Here is a 24,399-nt window from a genome sequence, read left to right as displayed (position 1 = left end):
TGACGATTTACAACTAAATAAAAATTGATAATATTTTATATATTTTCAAGATAAAAATATAAGTGCAAAAGTTCATCATCAATTGTGAATTGAATTGTGCAACATTCAATTAATTAAAAAAAAAATTAATCCGGAAATTTAGTAAATTTCATAAGGCTATATTTTACCCTCCACTTCGAACATCCTTTAAAAAAAATTGACTTTTATGAAAATATTGTCTTTCAAAACAGAGATTATTCCAGTATTGTTGAAGTTTTTCGAATACATAGTTCAATTTTTCTTTAAATGAGCCTTAATCTTGTTATAAAAAATTTTCAAGTTCTCGAAAGGTAGATAAAGATCGATCTATTAAAAAGAAGCAACATTTTCGAGAAATTTCAGCGCATCTCCCGGGATGAAGTCTCGATGCAGTAGAAAATGTTCAAAGGAGAGAGAGAAAGATCATTTATAGAATATGTTTATTGAAAATGATCGTGTATAATGCGATGTATCTATATAATGTACAACAACAAAATCGGATTCCGCGAAACACATTCATTCGAGCTCCCTCCGTGTCTTTCCTCCCCTTTTTCCTCCTCTCCCCTTTTTTTGTCCCTCTTCTCTCGAAATAGCAACACCCTGCTCGCACTATATACTAATTATCCTAACTACAATTAATGCGTAATTAATTAACCTTCGTCATCACGCGGTACGACAGCATGCATTCAACACAAACACGGATAAACCTTATCTCAACAATCGCCCTAAAAGTATTATCGCCGTATATGGTTATTATCATTATTGTTTTTCTCTTTTTTTTTACTTTTTTTCCCCTCCCTTTCCTCTTCCTCCTTCCGTTTCCTTTTTTACAAATGTGCCCGAACGCTGTAGAAATTACTTAAAATATATCTGCATCGACGATAATCACAGATATTAATTTGTATCTATACTAATCTCGGTCTTCTTTCCTTATTTCCTCTTCTCTCTTCCCTCTTTGTTACGCCACTCGCGGATCGAACGTATATAGTTATAATTTCGCGCATCGGCGAAAATTAGGATCCAATTGTAAATCGAACGGGGATCGCGACGTAATTCTATTCCTGCGACACGCAGGATTAACGGAAACAATTTTACGCAAGGATAATTACATCTCGTGCGCGCGGGACGCTCCGAAAAGACTTCGCGCGTTCCACATCATCAACTTCCGAAGACAGAAAAATCTCCCTTTTAATTCGCTTTTTAATTCTCCATTCGATCTCCCTTTTTCGGAACGTCCAGCGCGAGAAAGAAATCGAAATCTCGCGTCACGCTCGTCGTATAATTTGTTTTTTTTAACAATTCGTAACATTGCAGCATCTCGTCGGGGGTATCTTTGGCTTAGACGCAGACCAGTTTGTGCCGTTTGCTACGAAGAAACGCAAGTAAGAAGATAAAAGATCCGTCTGTCTCGCAGTGATCCTTACGACGAAGAAATGACTTGTAACGAACATCTCGCCTCAGTTTGTCTGCCTTTCGGAAGTTTTGGGCTTCGAAAGTTGAAGGGCTCTGGGCAGTACCATGCTAAACGTTCTCCGGGCGATGAATGAAAAAAAAAAAAAAAATGAATAGAAAATTCAACGCGAGGATAATTTAACCATGATCCTCTGACGGCCAGACTTTATGAAATCTTCTTGCGTTTCAAAACTGCATTTCGTCTGATGAAGACAAAATTCGCAAAATTCGAAAGTGGCAGTATCACATATAAGTGGCGGCTGACGAAACATTGCTGGATCAATTATTAATACATACTTAAGTCTCTTTGTCGAGAAACAAGCTGTTAAGTAAGCTCGCATTTAGCATGTCGATGAGCCCTCCAATCGCTAATTTTAGAGATTCTCATCTGCCCATTCGCGGCTCGTGATTATCACTTTAATACATGCGTAAAAAAAAATTGTCACGACTTGTTTCAGGAGATGCATTCTGTTTCTGCTTTTTCTACGCTACCAGGAGGTTTCTAAGCACTAAGACGATTGGATTAGAACTTTGGTTATTATGTAGAACCATGGAATTTGCAGGTTCGCGGAACCTTCTAGAAGCTTAGACTCCTACTTGAAATCGTAGGATCCCCTTAGAGCCTCGGAGCTGTTCCTGGATTCTTAAAAATCCTTACAATCGTCGAAGTCTGAATCTCTTTGTTTTTTTTTTCGGCTTCTTAGACCTACGGATGCTTCGAAATATTATGCTTCGATCGCGGTCAAGTTTAAATTCTTAGATCAACGGTAGTTTAGGTTCTTATTAGATTCACGGGGGACGCTTAGTCTGGAGTTAAAAATACAGTCTTGTAAGAAATCCTAAGTTTTATATCTTTCCTTATATATGCACGAAAACGATGGCACATGTGTTTCTAGCTTGGCTTTGTAAGCAAGAATCTCTTGTCGACAATATACTTGAGCTGTGTGTACATTTCATCATTGGTCGATCAAAGGAAGGCATTGTGTACATCGACGCGCTCCGCGTTTACTGAATTATTTTTCCTTTTAATTGTAGATTCCTTGACGCAGACCCCTCCCCATCAAGGCATCTGTCTCGTTGAGAAATAATGCGGTAATCGTCGGACAACTTCTATGTATATATTCAGAGTGCAAATTTCTTCTCGAACTTAGTTTAAACGGTAACGTTCAATCCTCTTCTCTCACTCTTTCGCCATCCCAATTCTCGTGGAAAATTCATTCATTCACTCCGCAACACTAAGGCTGAATTGCAACAAAGAAGTGAGAATCGGTAAATACTATGTTGTAAATAAGCGTTAAACATTTCTCTCTATCTATTTTTTTCTGTTTTTGCGAATACGTAATCAATTAGAATAAAATATATATGTAGTTTATATGTGCGGAGTATATATGTACAAGGTGGGCAGAGATATTGTTTTCGATCATTTTGAGACACCTTGTACATGCATACCGTTGTATTTGGTCGACTCTCTTTCCTTCTCTCTCTCTCGCTCGCTCTTTCTCTCATTCTTACATATAATCACTCTCTATGTTATAATATTATCAAATATTATATATATATAAGAATATTTTGTACGATTATATTTTTTAATAAAATAGCTGGTAAACAGTAAGTATAATTATTCAACAAGTACTACTGTAATAATAATAACATCCGGCGGTTAATTGGAAGAGACGCACAATCGAAGAGAGAGAGATTCATTCGCTTTAATGAAATTCAATTTGCTGCTTCGATTCCTTTCAGCGTCAATATGCAATATAGATATAATAAATAATATGGTACAAAGATTCTTAAAATCTCATCTCTCCATTCCAAAATCCTGGAATTTTTAAATTTTGTGTCCTCAGATCTAAAACTTGTTGATACATAAGCATTCGTTATTGCTCCAGGTTGTACATGTTATTTTTCGTATTATTCTTCATTGTCTCCTCCAATAACCGCAATAATGATAATAATAATGATAATCAATAATAACTAAGAAATTAAAAGATTTTATTTGATGAAACGAAGAAATAAAAAAAGATGAACAAGTATGTTCATTATAGAACCTCAAGGTCTCTATATATAAAATAGTTTTTGGTTATAAACTGTGAAACAGACAATAAACAAGTTACCCATTCGTAATAAACAAATAATTCTAACGTCACTGTACCAAATTTCTGCCAATATAATCGCTAGAGCTATGCCTATAATATATATAAACTGTGATAAATACGTTTTCTAAGTATGATCTTTTCACAAATCAGAAAAATGTGTGACATCATATCTCTTCTATGCGAATTTAAATACAAAAAGTTTATCCTTACGAAGGATTATTATAACTGAGTGTATGCGTGAATGATCCTTACGATCTACGTTTGCTACTTGGCAGAAATGTATTACTGTGTCTTTAGAGAAAATCTCCCTACTGTATACACGTGCGTAAAGATAATTCTTACATCCTAGGACTCTTATACGTCCTTGGATTCCTAGATCCTCAGACTTCAAGATTCCTGGGTTCTGAGATCCCTGGGGTCCAAGATCTCTGAATTCCTAGATCCTTGAACGTTTACGTCAGGACTCACAGATCTAATTGTTAAATTTTATCGGAAAGCTCAAAATCATCATATTCTCTCTTTCCAGTTCTGTGATTACTAAACTTTAAAACTTGCTTATAAATCCATTATTCTTTCCTTGAATTTAAAAAATTTAAGAAAGTTTTAATATACTCTTCAATTTCACCGTCCACAAATCCAGAAATTCAGAGAAATATAAGACCGTCCTCTTGTCCAATATAAATGTTGAGCTTAACATTCGCGGTAAGTAAATGTAGACAGTAGTTCAGTTTATCTTACAAAGCTAATCTCAAAGAACAGGTGACTATGTAATGGTTCTGAAACTGGTATCACTGTGAGCTTAGCGGACTGCGCGTCGCCGAGGGAATCTCCCCATCGTGCGCCTAGCAAAATAGAAAACTGCCGTTCTATTTTCTTCTGCTCCTCGGTTGGTGAGACGCGTCGTGTCGCCTCTCTCCGTAAAAAATTACATCTCGTAAATAAAAATAACGTTTCTTTCACTTTTGTACGTTGGTGGTAGTGCAAGGCCGTGGCACATATTTTATCCTACAGCAGGGGTTCTCAAACCAGTAAAAAACTACGAAGCGAAGAGCAGAGTAAGAGGGAAACGACAATGCTTTTTTTTCTTCTTTCGTCATCGAATTACTCAGCGACATTATCGGATCATTAACCGAACTTTTTAATCTAATTTTTTTAAATTATTCTACCAAATTACATGTTAAAAACACCTATATGTTTAAATTCAAAATACATGCAATAGAAAATTTTTATAAAAAATATAACGATGACTTTATAGTTCCAAACAGAAGTGTAAAACAACTTGAACATGTGTAAATACAATCGCTTTATCACATAGAGTAACGTTAAGATAAAACTAGAACTTTTTCAGTATGAAAAGACTGTTATATTTATAGCATGAAATAGTGTTATAAATATAAATGTTTCGATTCCTTCATATGTTTATTATGCCGAGAAACAGTAGACAACAAAAGATATTAAAATACTAAATTGTCGCAAGGAATATTACGTAAACACCTATTTAATAAAGTCACACTCTACATATAAGAGATTAATAAATAGATTCTGGTTTAATCATTCCCGTTTTATATTTTTTTCGTTTACCTACGGAAATTCCGGGACGATAGTATAAGAATAATTAAGAGAATCTTCAATTAGTCAACTTCAATCAATCAACATATAAATTTATATCTAATAACGAATCATGTGCGATTTATATCTAATAACGAATTATACATCATGTGTGATGACTCGCATTGGCCTCTCCCTTTTTCTCTTCGATCTAATAAAAATTATTTGCAAATAAAAAAATAGAGATGAGCTACATTATGTACACTCTTTGATAAAAAAAATATGCACATGCAAAATGTATATAGAATTTTAGAATATACAGATATTTTATCTACGGACTATCTGCAACATGGACGTCGGAGAGTTTGGGAACCCCTGTCCTACACAGATTATTATATCACGAGTCGTTAAATATATAAATAGCTTCCGTAAGATCTTTTCCCCGAGCTCCCCGGCCGAATTTCGCATTTCAATCACTTGATCATTTCCATCTGATGAATTTGGTCCGTCCGGTTTGTCCACTCGCGTTTCCAAGCCAAAATTACTCATATGATTGTTCAAACGACGTATGTAACTTGCGTGCTCGATTTCAGCAATAACATCGTGATGCTCTCTTCGCGTTGATGAAATTATTCGATTGCTCGTGGACCATCAATGGGCATCGTGTGCAACACTTCATCCAGCAACTGAAGCGCTCTGTGTAAATGCACCTAGAAAATAAAATATTAATATTAGAATCTTAAAAGATATGTGAAAAAATATAATAATTGGCAAATTAATGGAAAAAAAATTGGACTTTGATTTAAATATTTAATCTTTTATGTTTATTCGGATTCTCAAGTTAAACAAATTATCTAAGCAAAAGGTTGATAAGTTTCTGTATTATATATTGGCTTTTAGAGAATTATTATGTTATATCAATCCTTGTTTTCTCTTCAAAAAAAGATTTCTGATTAAAAAGATCTGCAAAGTATAATGACTGGCAAATTAATGGAAAAAAATTGGACTTTGATTTAAATATTTAATCTTTTATGTTTATTCGGATTCTCAAGTTAAAAAAATTATCTAAGCAAAAGGTTGATAAGTTTCTGTATTACATATTGGCTTTTAGAGAATTATTATGTTATATCAATCCTTGCTGTTTTCTATATTAAAAAAAAAGATTTCTGATTAAAAAGATCTGCAAAGTAAAATCACGAAACATACCTCAATCCAGCATGGTGTTTCTTTTATGCTTTGTCGTGGATAATCTGGACCCCACCCCTTAACGAAACTTAAACGCAGGATACAAAGTCTTCGTAAATCGTCAACTCCAATCCCCGCAGCTGCGCTGAGACCTGAGTGATAATTACAATTTATACATACGTTATGTACTGCGACTATATATTAAAGTATATTTAATTATACGTTATTATAAAAGCGTTATTGATAGATGCTCGGTTCTTACTTTTGGTGATAGGCGCTCCATGCGTGAGATGGCCCGCGACCGCTGCGGCTTGAGCTGCTGCGGCAGCTTGAGCAGTAGCGGCTTGGCCTCGCATCTGTTTGTGACATTGCCTTAAATCGAAGACTTTAATGTATGCCGAGGGGTAAATTTTGTGTACTGCGTCACCAGGTGCTCGGCCTGCTTCTCTATCCAGATAGTAAGATTGTACAAAGACACTGTGTTCGCTTTGACATCTCAACCAAACATCACCTTCACCTCTCAAATCCAATACAACGCCCTTCCCTAAAATGTTTCATTTTAGTCATTGGACCATTGCAATATCCTTTTGCTTATCTATTTTAAAAACTCTCAATTGAGTTACAATTACCTATATGAAGACGCGCCCGTTCGCTCTGTTCCGTTCTATGTACGTTGCTCAAGGCACCTAAGCAGAATCTGTTTCCGCCGCTCGGATCCACGTAACCGTCTACGGTAACCGTGGGACAACCGCTGCTGACTTTAAACGTTTCTCCGACTTGGATGTCCAATTCAAAATAACCGACGGAACACCAATATTCTGGTGCTGGTTGCGTAGAGAGCAATCCTCCGATGTTTCCACTGACGTCATTTCCGTGGCCTCCCCCTGTTTCATGAAAGTATTAGATTCGATTTAAAGTCATGCCGCTGAATTATAAAGTTTAAAAAGAAAGAAAGTAAAAACTTAAGAATTTTTCTTCGGCTTAATATAATTGACTTACAATATGACGTCGTATGAAGATGTCGAGGATCTGGTGGTTGCATGCTTTGAGTATATGTGAGAGTATTGGCACCAGTCCATTGCGGCGCACCGGAATTGTATGGTGCTGTACCCACAGGAAAGCCGTTTGGATGATGAAGATGCACAGGTGACACAGGAGAACTCTGTCCTTCACCTATTTAAACCATATAATAAAGATTTTTAAATGCTTGCGTTAAAAATGCTAGGAGGAAAATCCAGATCCTTATAGGATCAGCACTTAAAAGGAATATAGCAATTTTTCTGCTAATTCAGCAAGGTACGCTAAGAATTTATTATATACCCAGAGAAGCCGCCAACGCGTCGACTGTCGGGGGTTGATTGATGTCCTGTGGGGGTGTGGTAGTGCTGTAGAACGTATCGGCGGTCGATTGTCCTTGCGCAGGACTCAGAATCTGCGCGCCGGACGTTCCGCTCGATGCGGCATTCAGCGACTGTTGCTGGCTACCTACGGTGTGACTCATTGGATGTACTACTGCTGTAAAATCAAAATTCATACACGATGCAGGCAACATAAAATATTAAGATGCAACGAACATGGCCCTCGCTATCGTCGCTCTGAAACTGATCACTGCGCGAATCGGTGTTTCCCAAAGAGACATTCTGAATGTTCTGATAGTTGATTCTCTATCTCTGGCTATTGCAGAACTCTCCAATTTTAAGACTCTTAGATTCTTCTAAAATCAAAATTTTGTCACTTTGATTTGAAATATTATGTTGATATCCGAAACACATCAGCCAGATATCGTTGCACATGTTCTACCCATCTTTCTGTTTGTACTCACGATTTCGATTGACCGAAACGCTTTCAAATACATCTTACGTTTTCTGTGAAATAAATTCAAAGATCGTCTTTCGTACTCACACAATTACTTCACAACTACTTCATTCTTTTGCGAAGCGCTATATTTAATTTGGGAAACTCTGATTCGATTCTAAGAATCACGAAAAATGCACACTGGCAACATTGAGCGATGGCTAATCAGCGACATATAATCGGAAGCTCCTTAAATAAATAGCTGTGTACAATGAAATACGTACGATGATGCATGTTACGGCCCGCCGAGTGATGAGGCGTAGGAATCCAGGTTTGCCTGGGGCAATTATTGTCGTCCAGTTTAGCATGAGGATTACCATTATTTCCGCCACCACCGGCGCTAAATATACCCTCAGTACTGGCTGTGCCGGACAATCAAAAGGAAAAGAAAACAATGAAGCCAAAACAAAAATCGTATTACGCAACAAAAAAAAGAAATTTGCGAAGCGTATTCTTGCCTACAAAATCTACATTCGACAGCAATAAACGAAAGCGGCTAGCTCGTTAGCAATCATTTTAATAATTAACAATCATATCGAGCGCGTTGAATTCAATAGTATGTATATTTTTAGCACAGTTGGATGGTATCCTGCATAAATTTTCCTGAAACGTAACCATCACATGCCAAATTTGCGATTTGTCGGATTACTCATTTATTAACATCCTTATATTTAGATAAAGAAATGTGTCCGCACGTTAATGCGTTGTACCAATTCATCGATGTATATTATTATCTAGCCACCAGACATTAATTACAAACAGATTTACGTCAAGTGTAAAGCCAATTGATGAAAATTCTCGATAAAGTGGAAGCTTCACAAATGAAGATACAGTTACCACATTCAACTTACTCGAGTTGGGCGGTGGTAAACCCGGTATAAAGCCCTGCTGGGCCTGTTGTGCATTGTTCGAAGCGGTTGGCTGAGCCGGCGGATGATGCTGAATCGTCTGATTCATCTCGCCGTCCACGTCCATCGCGGATCCGACCGCGGCGGCGGCTGCCGCAGCAGCCGTGCCGCCACCGCCGACCGAATACTCGTCCTTAACCAGTCTCCCGCCGGGTCCCACACCCACACCGGATTGTAAGGTCAGGCCGGATAGGTCTGTAAAGAACGGGTCTGTGCGGGGGAAACCAACCCATTCCATCAAGACACCAAGAAGACCACAACAATCAATGATTTCTTTCCCTAGTATTCTGTATTCGTTAACCCCAGGATGTACAATTTACTTTTATCTCGTTGGACAATTACAATCAGGGACGATTGGGAACGATAGAATTAGACTAGAATTGAACGAGCGTAACGATAATAAAGCAAAAATAAGAAAAAAGGGGAGGGAAACGCAAAAAAGAAGTAAAAAATATCATATGCGTATATAAAATACAAGTACTAAAAAATAAAAAAAAATTCTAATGCAAGATTACATATCGTAACATACCTATGCCTGGTGATACCACTCGCTCATAGTGATAGGGATTCACGCATACGGAATCGCATTTCAAGTCGAAAGCGAACTGGCAGTATTTCACGTGTTTCAGTTCGTTCTTGTGCAAGTCCGGCCATCTCCAGATGCGAGCGTAGATTACATGCGGAAAACCTTTACGTCCTGCCACTTGCAGTCTACCGTCTAAAGTTCTTTGAATAGTGACACACTTGCTAGGATGTGCGCCATTGGTAGTTATCGCAGTGATCAAGCTATCCAACTCGTCACGCTTCTCCTGTTGATTAAATTACACGTGTGTCATACATTAATCTTCGTAGTTTTGAAATGTAATGGAAAATCGGTAAAAAATTGTTTCAAAATACAATAAGAGTACTCTTATCTCAAAGTCATACATCGTGTCACGGTAAAAAATTAGATGATGTAAGTGCAAAGAATATTGGTCAAACACATTAGAATTAAAGTCAAACCTATTGTTACACAATAATGTTCACGATGGAATTACAAGTAACTGAGTTGAACATTGCTGTTATATACGTTTAACACAAGAACACAGCGCGACAAAGATAACATCCGAAGCGCCATACATTTTGAGCATTGATTGATTGAATTTATTTAAAAATATATAACAACGAATATATAACAACCTAAACGAATATATAACCAACATAAATAGTGCCGAAGGCACGAAATCCTGATTTTATGCTCTCGTTCCAGAATGTTATCAAATCTTCATGATTCTGATGCCAATGTTTCGACACGTTTTTTACAATCAAAATAAAAATTGTAGTTGTTTTGGTCGACTAACTTTCGCTTTGTTTCGCGAAAGCTACGGTCGACTGTTTGACGTACAAAATAAGACAGTAGAAAATAACTGCAAATAGCAGAAGTGAAGATATAACAAAATTGAAAATATTTGTTTCAAAATAATGTATCACAATGTTAGCGATATAGGAATATATATCGGATTTACTTTGAGTTTCTTCACCAGCGATTCGATAGCTCGTTTGCTGAAACCTTCGCTCTCACCACCTTGACGATGACACATCAACGAGTGCACAATGCTTAAGCAGGCATCAGCGCTGGTTGGAGCACTAGGTGCTATTCCAGTCATCTCTCTCACTGCATTAAAAAAATGCATAAAAAATAAGACTATATTTTACTTTAACAATACAGTAATGTCATTTCAAAACTATTTTTTCCAAATAGCACAATATATGAAACAAAAATCATTAAAGCTGGAATAATCAAACTTGTAAAAATTTGACTAATTAATGCCCATTTCTACCAATGTAGATTAACTTTAATCACGGTTTAACTTACTTTCTATCTTTTTCTAACTCTTAGAACTAGGAAAAGAAGACAGGTAAGGTAAACCAAGATTAAAATTAACCTGCGTTGATAGAAATGGACATAAGTGCTTCAACTAATTTAGCTTCAGTCAATTAACTTTATGCAATAGCTGATGATTTATTAGTATCAAATAAATTCCTCAAAATATGAATAGGTTATCGAAGAAAGTAAGAGAGTAAGAGAGTGATCAATACAAAAATAATTCAAATAATATAACTAATATTGCTGCGATATTTACACTCGGGATTTGGTTGCATGGGGGGCGAGGGATACAAGTGACTTCCCCCGCCCGCCAATCCAACCATCTCGGTGAAAGCCGTGGTGGACACTGTCGCGATTCTTCCCTCAAATCACTGATCTTTTTCTTGGACCTGGTACAGTCCAATCTTTCACGCTCTACCATCTAGCGATTCGTGTTTCATCCATGTATCACAACAGTTGCTTTTCTGTAAATAATTCGTCATATTTTTTTATACAATCCAGCTGCTCTACAGCCTTAATTATAAAATTACAAAAATCACCCCATCCTGAATAACATGAAAGGAACACATTTGTTTACCTAATACCAACCAATCAGGTTATATTCCTTCAATGAATTATCCGTTCTTGATTTATGCCTCCAACAATCGCTGGCAATTGTTGGGGACATCATACCAAGAGCAAACTTGCCTTTGTTTATCTAACGTCAACAGTGACATTTCAATCATATCTACTGACAACGTATTGGCGTATCAATACGTCACATATCTCGATAAAAACTCTCGAAATTGCTCGCGTAAATCGCTCCAGCGTGGAGTCGTCCGTAGCCGACGCAGCGACAGCGACACTTACGTTCGAGCAGCGGGACGAGGACGCAGCGGTCGACGAGAGGTCGGGATCGTGACGCACGCGGGCAGCATGCACGAAAGGGACGATCGGCCACGGTCCGCAGGACAGCTCACAGCTCCTCGCGCGCACTCCGGATCGAACGTCTGCGGCGGCGGCGACGGGCGACGCGAGATGACAGCTGCGCGCGGGGAGACGCTCGTTGCGGCGCGACGTCGGTCACGTCGGTGGCCGAGCAGCGTCGTCGTCGTCGTCGTCGAGCGGGATTCGCGCGGCGCGGTGGCGGCGGGGCACAATTCGGCGCGGCGCGACGACGGTCGCGCGGTCACTCCACGCTCGCGTTTAATCGCCGGGCGCGACACACGCGCGGTTACACCGGTACTGTACGCGGATCTCTCTCTGTCTCGCGCGTGCGACGGGGAGCGTTGTTCCGTCGCATAGGTTAGCGCATCAATAATACATGTCCGCGGGGCGCGGATGATGTCGCCCGTCGCCGCGAACAGGCCGGCCAAAATCAGCCGCGATCGTCTCAGGGTGGTGGATTTATATTTGCGAATCGCGCGAACGTCGTTGGCAGCTCTGCACAGCCGCTCTTTTTCTCCGTCTCCATTGGAGGCTGCGGATTGGACCGGATGGAGGGAAACCGGCGGGAATTTGCGATCGGGTTCACGCCAGTTGCGCGCTCTCGGCATTTGCAACGAGATAGGCGATGTATTCTCGCAGGGGAGCAAGAGAGAGAAAAATAAAGTGTAGAAAGTGCAGTTGAGATGAATGAGAGAATGTTGCTGAATCAAGTTTAGCATTAAAAATTCGCGGTATCGGAAAAAATTAACATTTTCAAGATTCGAAGATTGTCAGATTTAATTATGTTAAAACTGGCTACTTTTTTCTATTTTATTTGGATTGTAATCTGAAAAATAATATGTTGCTAATATAGAAATATAATTAATATTTACTGTAAAAATGTTATAGTGAGAGTAACTAAATTCAAGCTTTATATAGAACTTTAAATTGCGCTTTACGTACGTGACGTAACTAAATGAGAACCATTTCATTTTTTTCCCGTGAAAAATAGCTAATAAACGACACCTTACAATATATGACAACGTACTGTTATATAATTTATCATTTCGACCTTATATAATTATGAAAAAACAATTTAAAAAAAATGGCGCGTTCCATGTCTCTCTGTTTAAGCACAGGTCTATTAAATGGGGGTGTAACTCAGTGGTAGAGTGTCTGCTTCGCATGCTGAAAGTCCTGGGTTCAAATCCCAGCTCCTCCAACTCTCTTTTTTTTTCTTTTTTTTTTATTATAATAATATATCCTTAACATTGTGTGTATACGGTATACATGATTGTGAACTTATATCTTTTATTACAAAAAGTTCTTAATTAAATTTAACATAAATACTTATTTGGCCTCTCTCTTTCTTTCTTTCTTAAGTATAAGTATATCACGTTTAAAGATTATAATCTGAAATTCATTAGAACGTAATCGCATTCGTTATTAATGAAATAATCGCAATTCAATTTGTTATATATATCGTACAAACAACACTGATTACATCTACTAATAATCATGATTCATTAACCGGAATAACTAACACGAACCGATTGCGAAGAAACTACAAGTTAAGGTGCCAATTCATGAGATATTATTTTCAAGTAATATCTTCAAGCAATAATATTTTATGAATATATATATATATATATATAATATTATTATTTCAGAAGATTTTTGCTTCCTGAAAATGAGCGTCGAGCGTCAACGTGAAAATGCACCTTTATACCCGAATATTCGATTAATTGAAACGACGAGTTTACCGCGCCGCGAGAGAAACGTGAAGTTAGACGAGTCACACACACACACACACACAATCAAATTTTACGCCGTCAGATACTTCGACATTGTTTTTCGCATCGCGAAATTCGCGAATCGCCAATTGTCGAGCGAGGTACCGCACAGTACGTACGTCGTAATCCGTTTTTGTCGACGGTATCGGTGTTTTCAACGATATTTCAACCATTCGAGGAAAATATATCATTATTTTTTTCGCGCGCGCGGGGTGTCCCCGCGCGTCATCACGTGACCCGCGTTTTTTGCGCGACTGCCGCGAGCGTCATCGGTTACAGTTCGCGTCGAGCGACTCCGGTGCCGCGGCCGAGTCTCGCGATCGCTCCGCGTTTCCGCGTCTCGTTCACCCGTCCCGGGACGGATTCCGCGTGTGGACGAGTGTCGGCGGCGTCGGGTGCGACGACGGGAACGGTGTGGTGTCGATCGATCCGCGCGATCGCGATCGGCGATTACGTTTCTCGGCGCGCTCGTAATCCGCGCATTCTCGCGATCGCTCGGCGTCCGCCGCCATGACAAGTACAAGTACGTTTTGGATTTTCACGCCGGTGGACGATCGTTTCGGTGTTAATTGATCCACTGATCGCGGATAATCGCGGATTTCGACGCGATTGCCGTTCGTCGAGGAGAATTCGTATGGAACGATACCGTCGACGGAGTACGGGAGTCGCCGCTCTTCGCCGACGATGCTCTGCTCGATACGGTGAGTGCTTTTGTAATTCTGAGTATCAAATTTGTATTATTTTTTGTTAAGTAATCAAATATATATTAAACCAGGGTTAACGTATGCGTACGTTCGATGATGGCAACGTCGGTCTTCAAGTAACATAAATCTGACGTAATTGCGAGACTCTGGGTGAATCCTCCTTTTCCAGGAAACGTAATATGTTTCTCAAGGCTGTAAAACAAACGCATCTATACGCATCTTATACAGGTATTTATATTTATGTAATAGCGTCTACGTTGATAGATATATCTGAATATATCTGTTTGGAAACTTACATCTATGAGTCTGACAGTAGACAGTAGTCTGACAGACTTAAATAGAGGCGTATCATATTTAAATATATTTATTTGAATACTTAAAACCATGAATCTGAATATCTAAAATATTTAAGACTTCAACCAAACTGTGTGATTAATTTAATCGATAACTTGTCAAGTAATATCTATACTATTTTAGTTAACATGGGCATAGAATTGTTAATTTTTTAATAAGAAAATGATTAGAGATATTGAATTATGCAGAAATTTTGTTTTAAGCAATTCTGACTCAATTCTACTTAAATTTTAATTGTCGATCAAGTTAATCAGAGTTTGGTCGAAATCGTGGGAATCGAATCAGCTGTATTCTGAAAATAAGTTGCCTTGCGTCTAATTTGATCAAAATCACGACAATTGAACACGTCGCCTAGCTGTTAATTTCAGTTTTGTTTTTATACTACCTTGCTTATCTTTGGAATCCATGAACATGATAATGATGGAAAATCGACTCAGTTGACTCAGGGAGTACAGCAGACTCGCGAGCAACTCTGTATCTTTCGGCGTGCAGAATTGTTGGTCCAAGCAACGCAAAATGAGACTGAGCATTGCCGCGTCCAATTTGTTGCCTATGACTGCAAATTAAAATGAATTTTTTGAACCTTAGACCACACTTTTGCGCGTTCTGACACTCGTGTCAGAACTCAAAATGGAATTTACGATTTTTACGTGCCACGTAACATGAAACATTTGAAAAATTAGGACGTCGAATCGTTAAATATATATTAAAATACACGGCATATAAAATTATAAATAGAATCCTATTTTAAAACGTATGTGAATTATGGATTATGGAACTACAAATTCCTTTAAAGTGTAAAAATATGTTAACAATAATTTAATAATTATTTGAATATATAAACACTAAAATAAACGGTCAATAGGCCAAACAACGAATTCTTGCATCGTAATTGCAAATATTTAATTATTGATATCAGCATTACAATCAATATTGCTTTGTAAAACTTACTTTTATTCATGTCCTCGTGTGCTATGCATCGCAAAAGTTTCGCGCGCAACTCCAGACTAACGTCGTCTTTCAGAGATTGCCACAAACGTAGAAATTCGTAAGGAGATTCGATGTTGTCTAATTTCTGAAACAAATTACATGAAATATATCTTCTATCTTTTATTCTCTTTTTATTCAATCTTTTTTTATTACTTTGTACTTTTTATTATTCGTATGACTTGTAACAAGTTAATTTTTTTGCAATTACTTCGATAATGACCGTTCGAGAATTTGCAAACATAAAGGTGAAATTTCATGGGCAGTGAAAAGCAGCAGCAGATTGTACTGATTGGCTATAAAATAGAGAAGTTCTCGAGTTCCTAGAACTTCTCTATTTTGTAGTCAATCAGTACGATCTGCTGCTACTTTTCACTGCCCATGAAATTTCACCTTAAGCAATAACACAAAGTTACGTATTGTATTCCGAAATCTGAAATTATACCCGAAGATCCATTTCCAATGTGCTATCTTTCCGACACTCGTTAGCTATAATTTTGTCTGATGTACCCACTTTAGTCTTGTCTTTCTTTTCAGGAGAAATTAACTTTTTATTACTCTTGTCTGCGGTCGATTTTTTGCTTAGCGGCGCATTTCTCTCTTCTTTCGTCTTTTTCTTTACTTCCACCTTTGTTTCGTTAGAATTGACAGTTTTCCTCGATTTCTCACACTTGACAACCGCCTGAATTTTGCTGGGCGTTAAGCTCATTTTAGTCTTGCTCTCTTTTTCGAGAGAGATCGATTCCTTATTGTTATTCGTACAGGATTTCTTTGTTAATGCACTTTTTTCTTTTACCAGGCTTGTTTCTTTCTTTGTTTCCACCTTCGCCGCCATTGGTTTCTCGTACGCCTCATCGCACGGAAGCTCTTCGATGATGACCGTGGACGGCTTCGTTTTACCCATGGGCGACGACACGCATGAAAAAATCGACTTTTCCAGTCTACCCTTTGCGCCACGCGGCCCGGGAAATGACTCGCGCGAAATCGTGAAAATATCGTCGCTCCTGACGGCGTCTTGCGATCTCGTCGTTTTATTTCTGGCACCGAAATCCCTCGCAACAGGTGATAATTTATCGCCGCTCGATGAGTCGCGTGTTGTTTTCTCGTTCCTTTTATTTGCCGCGGCATCCGCTACTGCTGCTGATGCTGCTGCCGCGACTGTTTTGTTGCTCTCAGCTTCCACGCAGTAACTCGCTTTAAAGTGCGGCTTCGTAGCGATGCTTCGCGACGAGCCTGGCGCTCTGTCGCAATAACATATATCGTTGTTAACACGCAGTTTCGGACACTCAATGCTGTTCGCTCTCGCAGTTCTCTCCGTCTTTATACGCTCCCCCTTGTTTTCGTCGTCGTCGCTCATATCTTCGATCTTCATCCTGCGAGAACGTAGTCAGAAATTTAATGACAGTAACGTAATGGCCGGATCTTTATAAATTGTCAGTATTATTCTAATCACAGTTGCAAATGTATAATAAGTAACGTGCTATATTATCTCAAGGCTCTGAAATTTATTGGTTTGAATCAGCTCGATAAAAATTATGATATACAATATTGGATTTAAGGGTTGAATATATTTCTACCTTATTTTCTTCGAGTCACATGGTTTTCTCAACTTGTTCACACCGGATATTGCCACTTTGTTAGTTGGCTCCAATTTTAAAGCAGCTTCGTAATCCGCTAAAGCCTATATAAAATAATACATCAGTGATTATATACACGAGAATTACGAAATGTACTTATGAGGAATCTAAATAAGAAATCTTTTAATTAAAGTTTCTTTCAAATGTTGTAGTCAATTTTTTCGCAATAAATTTATTACATTTTCAAATTTATTCATATAAAGTCAATGGATGACTCACAATCAGTATTTATTCAGCCGCGAAAATTATTTGGGCATTAAATATAGATGGTAAATTAATACGAATGTTACGTGTGCATTAATTTTTATACCTCGTGCGGCCTTTCGAGATGTTCCAGGGATAATGCCCGGCGAAGGAGTGCTTTGATATTTCTGTAATCCATAGTGAGCACCGTGTTGCAGTCGTTAAGCGCGTCCTCGTAACGCTGCAGCTTTATAACTGAACGCAACATATTGGCTCATCTTATTATGCAACACAGAATTAAGCGATATTTTGACGAACATTGAATTGAAAAAGCACAATGTATCCTATCTCTATTAGCGGTAATACAATTTTTAATTTTTTAATTGATTTTTTTTTATTGTTTAATAATTTAGAAGGAATTACATATCGCAAACAAAAATACAAAAACTCGAATATCTTTAGCTGTTTTATTGCGTATAATTATTAATTCATTTTAATCAGAATATACAATTATAAAAGAATGAGTTCGCTTACATGTCATAGCGCGATTATTGTAGGCATTTAGATTCGAGTCTACGTCGATGCTGGCGTTGTAATGCCGAAGAGCTTCCCCGTAATCAGCCGCTCTAAAGGCTTCGTTCCCCTTTTCTCTTTCCTGCTCCGCCATTACGTTTATTTCCGTTCCGGTTAATGAAACTAATAGATTAAGAGCTTTAGTAGATCTAATTCCAAGGGGGGAGGATTTAATTCCGATTAAAATTAATGGAAAATCGAGATTACAAATTCTATCAAAATTAAATGAGAGAAACGAGATGTACGGATTATTTGGGACACCTTGTAAATTAACAGTCTATTTGACAGTTCTTTGCAATGTTAATTAACCGTCGTGACTTTAAAGATGTTACTTTACGAACGTACGTTTATCGACTGTCATTTTATGTGCCATCTCATTTATTTTATCCAGTTCCTTTCGCTGTTCCTGGATTTCCTTCATTTCGGTCTGCCGCCGCTCGTCCTGCAGGTCTATCCTGTTTATTTCCGTGTCGACGTCGTATTTATTCCAAGCCTCATAGTCACACGCGGCGATTCGTTTGGGCTTATCGCGTTTTTTCTCGTTCATCTTCATCTTCTTATCCTTAAAACGCGACGCGCGAATTATAAACAATTCTACATTACTCTCTTACGTGCAGTATGCATAATAAATTTACATTTAGTTTTGTACCAATAATTGCTTGTAATTCGATACTTTAAGAATTAATAAATTAACACAAAAATATAATATACAATATTGTCGTAAAATACGAATTTGAAACGAAAGACATTGATATCTTAATAAAATGTATATCTCTGTACTTTGATTATTATATTGACATACTTTTGTGTCATTAGTTTTAATCTTTCGAATTTCCGGTTGCAGACAGGGCTCGTTGGCAAGGATGGCTTTTCCCTCTTCTAAATCTTTCTCGCGCGATTGCATCTCGCACGCCCAATTGCTCATGTCGTCGTCGATTTCCTGCCGTTCGTCCACATTTAACATATTTCGTCTCAAAACTGCCTCCACCTTCCTCAGAACAGCGCTCGTCGGTTTAATCCTAGCGAGACGCTCCTCCGCGTGCTTCGTCAAATCTGGATACTCTCCCTCTTCCCCAGAACTGGTATTAAAACCGCATGCGGAGATGTTTATGACGAATCGTTAATAAACATGCCGGAAAATAACGGGTTTAATGGCGTTTTAAGCAGTAGGGTTGCAAATCTCGCTGACGATTAGCGCGGGGGATTAAAAATTGTCAGTATGTACTGTAATTATCATAATGTACTGAGGATTAGCCGAGAGAGGTAACGCACAAAATAGGAAGCGTCAAGATGGAGTTAATAATATTTCGCGTAAAGAGAGGCCTTTCGAGGAAGGCCAGTCTCGCAAACCTGATTGGCAGACGTTGAGGGAAAATTTTTTAACGTCAGTGCGCAAGATAAAATAGATAACGATGGTAATCAATTGGCGTTAACACGAACGTCTGTTCCTCGCCCCTCCTGAGTTTCCGGCGTTTCTCGAGGAACTACTCACCGCAAGACGAGAACGATGCGCTCCAGTGTTCTCCCGTCGGTGCACCGCGATATAAATTCGTACGTGAAGTGTTCCACCGGTATGTTGTATCTCTCGAGCAGAGTCTTCTTCTCGGATCTCCGCGCGACGCTAATGATATCCACCTCCTTCTCGTTGCCCATGATAACGAACACGGGGAAGGGAAGGAGAGACGATCCGAAGATTACGCCGCAAATTGTACGCAGGTTACCTTCGTTTCACGTTCCACGTATACGACGGAGACAACGGTCGAGTGTTGAGCAGCGGTTGTGAGCAGAGATCGAACCGGATTTGTTGGATCCAAGAGCGCATGCCAATCACCTCCAATTACTACTCTGATCTCACGACCCTGACGGTTGTCCCCCGCTGACGCGCCCTTTGATTCATCGAGTTACCACGGATACGTGGAGTTGTTGATTTTCTACGCGACTGCGACTCGGACCTTCCTTCGTAACGATCGATAAGTAATACCTGGGGGATAAAATTTTTCCATGGAAGAAAACGCCGAATGACGATGCACATCGCGTCTTGAAGTCTTAAAAATCTCGCGACTCTTTTCAAATATTAAAAACGCATGTATTAAAATGTCTGCAAGGGAAACTTTATGCTTTGACCGATTCACACTCGCCTAATATGATTCTAATATGATTCTTCTTAACCCTAGAAAGGTAATGTGGGGTAATACGTTGCCCCACGCGAAATTCAAATTACGCTCCTGACTTAGGAAGATTAGTTTTCATACTGAGACCCTAACCATAATTTAGTTTAGTCATCCGGCAGTCGACCTCCGTCATTAAGCGAGTGCGTTAGATCCGTGCAGCAGCTGTGACCGAAAAAGAAAAGATTTTTTGTGAAAATCGGTAACAAAAAATTATAGACTTTATAGCACTCCCCGGAAAATTCTACCCCTGTTTCATATATAATTCTTTAAGATTCGGTCAATTATTTCATTTTTGCTGTTCTTGCACACCAACTGATTAAAACTTTGTCAAGTTTTTGTGGAGTTAATTTTACTGTTTCCATATACTTTTATAACTTTTGACTACCTTTCAAATAAATAATAATCGACAGAATCTGTTTTACTTTCCATTTTTTGCGATTTTTCCCATCCGACAGTTTTTCGTCATTTCCTCTACTTCAGACGTTCAAAGAAATATGTTTTTTGTAAGAAACGAAAAAGTCGCTTACATGCCCTTGAAGGTTGTCTATTCGTCAAAATCCGTTGGATTTTTTAAAATCGGTGAATTTTATGAAAAACTACAGAATTTTTTATTAAAAAAGTCATTTCAGCCCAATTTTTGGTTCTTTGTTTTGTTTTTCGAAATTTGTTTACTGTTTTTTTTTTACTACCGCAAATTGATGACTACTATCGTCTTCCCTATTAAAGAACAAACAAAATTATCTATTAAAAAGTTGTCTAACAACAAATAGAAACATTATACACGCGGTACAAGTTTGGGGTAATTTAATACCCCGCTTGGCCTTTCACGTATGAGAAAATTCATATTACCTCTCTATAGGGTTAAAAAGAAGATGAATTAGAATTCTTATTTCTGTCGACACATCTCGCATTTCTCTATGCCTCTAAAATTCTGCAACCAAAACTATAGGCCTGTTCTGGTGTTCTAATCTATAGGTCTCCAACGTGAAAAGAAAAAGGGGAAAGATGAACCGTGAAAGAGAAGTTTAGCTAAACAGAAGAGGCCTTATTATTCACACTCGTCAAATATGATGTTCTTAAAAAAAAAGAAGAAAAAACTAGAATTCTCATTTCTGTCGACGCATCTCGCATTTCTATGCCTCTAAAATTCTGCAGCCTACAAAACTAAGAAATTACGCGTGTCGATTCGCGTTACGATCCGTGGAACGGCCACGCGGTGAATAGCGAGCCCCATGCAACGCGCGTCTAACGAGGATAAACTCGCATTTCCACCTTCGTCGGCGCCGCGCGTCTCGCGGCACGAGAGCAGTATTCTCCCCTTTTTCCCGACGCAGCCTCTTCCTCCTCTTCCTCTCGCAGACACGCGCTCGCGTACGCTTGCCTGTTAACACAGCAGTCGGCTCGCAGCCTCATCGTAACGCGACGCGACGCAACGCGAAGCGCAGCAGTACGCGGCGAATGAAAGAGGCGTGCAGTCGTCGTGGTCGTCGTCGTCGTCGTCGTCGTCGTCGTCGTCTTCGTGATCGTCGGGTCGCCGCCGTGCCGCCGCCGCCGCGCCGGTCCCGGTCGTCCCGGTGAGCGAGCGCAGCCAAGTGCATATTAGACGAGGCGGCCGCGAGCACCGCGCATTCGCCGGCGAGCGCTCGCTGAGTGGAGAGTGCTGCGAGATTGTGCGCCGCGTGTGTTTTTACTCTCTTTCTCTCTCGCGTGCGCGTACTCCTCCACGTCAAGTGCCCACGATCCGTGGTGCGCCCGTTCGAAATTCGCAAAATTGATCCGCGATACTACTCCGGAAAATTGCACAGAGCTTTTCGGAGTTCACGATCTCTTATCTATACATGTTTCGATAATCGTGCGCGTTTCTCGCGCCGATCATCGTTGTCGAACTTGTTCAGTGCGAACTCGGACCGTCAAGTTGTGGACACACGAGTATCGCGAGACGTGATCCTGAAATAATCGCGGAGTGGTGCTCGATGCGTTAGGAGAGTTCGGCATTCAATAACGTGCTCTCGGGTTTCTAAACATTTATCGGCGGCTTGACGTGCCACGGGAGTATCGAGCCGCGATCGGCGAGTCTTAATCGATTTTTGATTGCTGAATTCGAACTGCCAAGCTCCAACCGTATAGTTGTGCAAGTGTAATCGTTGAGAATATTCCAGGTAATTATTCCGCCCAGAGAGAGATTCACCAAGAGACTTTGGTTCACCTTTTGTCAGGGCTCAAAGGTCATCAGTTGATCCCTAAAGTCAATTGCAAAAGTTAATTTCCTTATTAATGCGCGTAACCATGACTTAATTGATATCGGATATGCTGGCGTGCAATTCGTTGAAAGTACCTATATCTTGATAGTAGAACGTTCAGCAAGTGTGTGTGTGTGTTGGTGTGCGTGGAGAAATGTATTATTTAATCCACGAGTCATCGGCCTTCCTCGATGCGATTAACGCGACTCGCGACTCGCTGTTAATCGACAGAATGAATTTATACATAAACCTCGGATACGTTTAATTGAAATTGCATGCGCGAATATTATTCCGACACGGATAACGTAATTATAACTCGATTCTTCCAACGTTGATTAATCTCACCGCGCCTTAACCAATTCTTCTTCTATAAGGTAATAGTTCTCCGTAGTTCTCACTGTTAACCACTTTTACTATAAAGAAAACTGATAGATACAATTTAGTTGATTATAATTATCATTAATCGACGTTGATCGGTAGAATTTTCAGAAGACACTATAAGACAGAAAATGGAATCTTCGCAAGGCACATCGCGCGATTAATTCTCTGAAGAGAATCTCGTCAAATAAACAAGTAGCGCATCTGCGCACCTAGTATTTACACGCCGTAGACTTGCTACGTGCAAGGAAACCGATACCCCGGTTTCCGATTACGATCCTCTATCGCGAGCAACGAGCTGATTTCCCACTTGCGCGGCCGATGAGCAGAAACATTTGTGACACATGCCGAAATTTAAGTAGGTAGATAAGGACGAAACTAAAAAATTTAATTAATCGCATGACTGCGAGATATTTGAACGAATCAATTACACGACATTATTCCCGTGTCGTTTTACTTGATGAATATAATTTTCTTCCATTTAACATTATTCGATATAAAAATTTGATTTAATTTGTTTTGGTATATTTAAAGGTTACTTGATTCAATTCGGTTTATTTTAAGGATGAAAGGATGAAGGATGTGGAACGAGATAACTCTGCGAAAACAGTTTAGCACGACCAAAATATGATTTTGCAATAGAGTGTATTTTCAAAATTTATTCGCCGCATCGAGTGATTCTTATTGTATTATCGATGACTTCATATTTGTTGTCTCTTCGAAAACGCTGAATTGCGGTTTATTTAGGAATATGCTATATTACGATTAATAAACATATATCGGTTAAACGTGTTATGATCACGTATTTCGGCGAATTGTTCTTGCATTTTGAATGGACATTTAGGGGATTCTTCTTCTAACTCATTCATGATTTTACTTCGATCGTGTTTCTGCTTATATCGCACCCGGTTAATATTGGAAATTTCTCGCGTAATAGACACGATCGCAAGTTTATTATTTAAATATAAAAATGTATAATTTGAGTTTTGAATTTATTCTATTCTCATTTTAATTTAGCACGCGTCGCAATTTACGATCGTGCTTTGTTGGTCAACATTGGGACGAGTTTCGCGATAAGGCCGCGTGAAAAGAATTTCTCGTGAATAATATCGTCGCGATGCGCCCTGGAAGATAATGAGGTTTAATACGTGATACGGGACGCGTTATCTAATCTAGGTATCATTTAAAGCGTCGCAGAGGCGAGAATGAGAGGCGAGAGGTGACGATTTTGCGATTGTCGGCGCGTAAGACGTTCGGGGGATTTTTCGCGCATGTTTCATCACCCTGGGTATCAATTATTTCTCCGTTACGGCGAAATATTGTCATATACCGCCGTTATGTTTATTACTCCGCCATTATCGTTAATTGTTCCTTCATTAATTATTTCCCCGCTACGTTGATTGCTTCCCCGTTTTTCCCTCAGTTACTTTCCGCTATATTATTTGCTTGTTTGTCGTATTGATTACTGTTTAGATTTTTTATTGTGATTAATTATAAACGTAGAGTATCTGGATAGTTTTTGCCATATCGACGGCATCGATTGAA

General features: G+C 39.1%; 3 protein-coding genes and 1 non-coding gene across 12 annotated transcripts in view; 2 read left to right on the top strand and 2 right to left on the bottom strand.

The window, feature by feature from the left end:
- Positions 1–441: 441 nt before the first annotated feature.
- Med (Smad/Smad4 homolog Medea) lies at positions 442–12,285 on the bottom strand. Of its 7 annotated transcripts, none has more exons than XM_071772846.1 (12): positions 11,778–12,285; positions 11,185–11,392; positions 10,567–10,715; positions 9,591–9,870; positions 9,005–9,271; positions 8,378–8,515; positions 7,620–7,811; positions 7,299–7,472; positions 6,929–7,183; positions 6,562–6,843; positions 6,321–6,451; positions 442–5,824 (listed from the first exon to the last, which is right to left on the bottom strand). In XM_071772846.1, exons 2-12 carry the CDS (start codon positions 11,249–11,251, stop codon positions 5,744–5,746), a joined length of 2,016 nt encoding a protein of 671 aa, XP_071628947.1. In that variant the 5' UTR covers positions 11,252–11,392; positions 11,778–12,285; the 3' UTR covers positions 442–5,743. The 7 variants fall into 7 exon arrangements, with proteins under 7 accessions (XP_071628947.1, XP_071628964.1, XP_071628955.1 ...); XM_071772863.1 differs by having other exon boundaries at positions 7,620–7,784; positions 11,778–12,284; XM_071772854.1 differs by having other exon boundaries at positions 7,620–7,814; positions 9,005–9,256; positions 11,778–12,281.
- A 699-nt stretch (positions 12,286–12,984) lies between these two features.
- Positions 12,985–13,056, top strand: Trnaa-cgc (transfer RNA alanine (anticodon CGC)). Its single transcript has one exon. It is a non-coding gene; the product is annotated as a tRNA-Ala (tRNA).
- Positions 13,057–14,383: 1,327 nt separating this feature from the next.
- On the bottom strand, positions 14,384–20,169 carry Spag1 (Spag1 axonemal dynein assembly factor). Its single transcript, XM_071772793.1, has 10 exons — positions 19,558–20,169; positions 18,868–19,144; positions 18,411–18,627; positions 18,027–18,188; positions 17,620–17,747; positions 17,250–17,353; positions 16,118–17,045; positions 15,637–15,760; positions 15,071–15,241; positions 14,384–14,523 (listed from the first exon to the last, which is right to left on the bottom strand). Exons 1-10 carry the CDS (start codon positions 19,716–19,718, stop codon positions 14,444–14,446), a joined length of 2,352 nt encoding a protein of 783 aa, XP_071628894.1. The 5' UTR covers positions 19,719–20,169; the 3' UTR covers positions 14,384–14,443.
- The window catches only part of LOC139809828 (ras-related and estrogen-regulated growth inhibitor), a 45,214-nt gene continuing 35,234 nt past the window's right edge, over positions 14,420–24,399 (top strand). Inside the window, exon 1 of one of the 3 annotated variants that reach the window (XM_071773072.1) lies at positions 14,420–14,559. In XM_071773072.1, coding sequence (XP_071629173.1) covers positions 14,511–14,559 — 49 coding nt within the window. In that variant the 5' untranslated portion in view covers positions 14,420–14,510. Of the gene's footprint in view, positions 14,560–21,658; positions 22,396–24,399 lie in introns of those variants that run through there. The other 2 variants (XM_071773065.1, XM_071773056.1) reach the window with 2 other exon arrangements.

The sequence above is a fragment of the Temnothorax longispinosus genome, chromosome 1 (assembly GCF_030848805.1).
Source record: "Temnothorax longispinosus isolate EJ_2023e chromosome 1, Tlon_JGU_v1, whole genome shotgun sequence".
NCBI classification, from domain to species: Eukaryota; Metazoa; Arthropoda; class Insecta; order Hymenoptera; family Formicidae; genus Temnothorax; species Temnothorax longispinosus.
The sequence above is the reverse complement of the archived record's forward strand: the minus strand, read 5'-3'. Positions and strand labels throughout refer to the sequence as shown.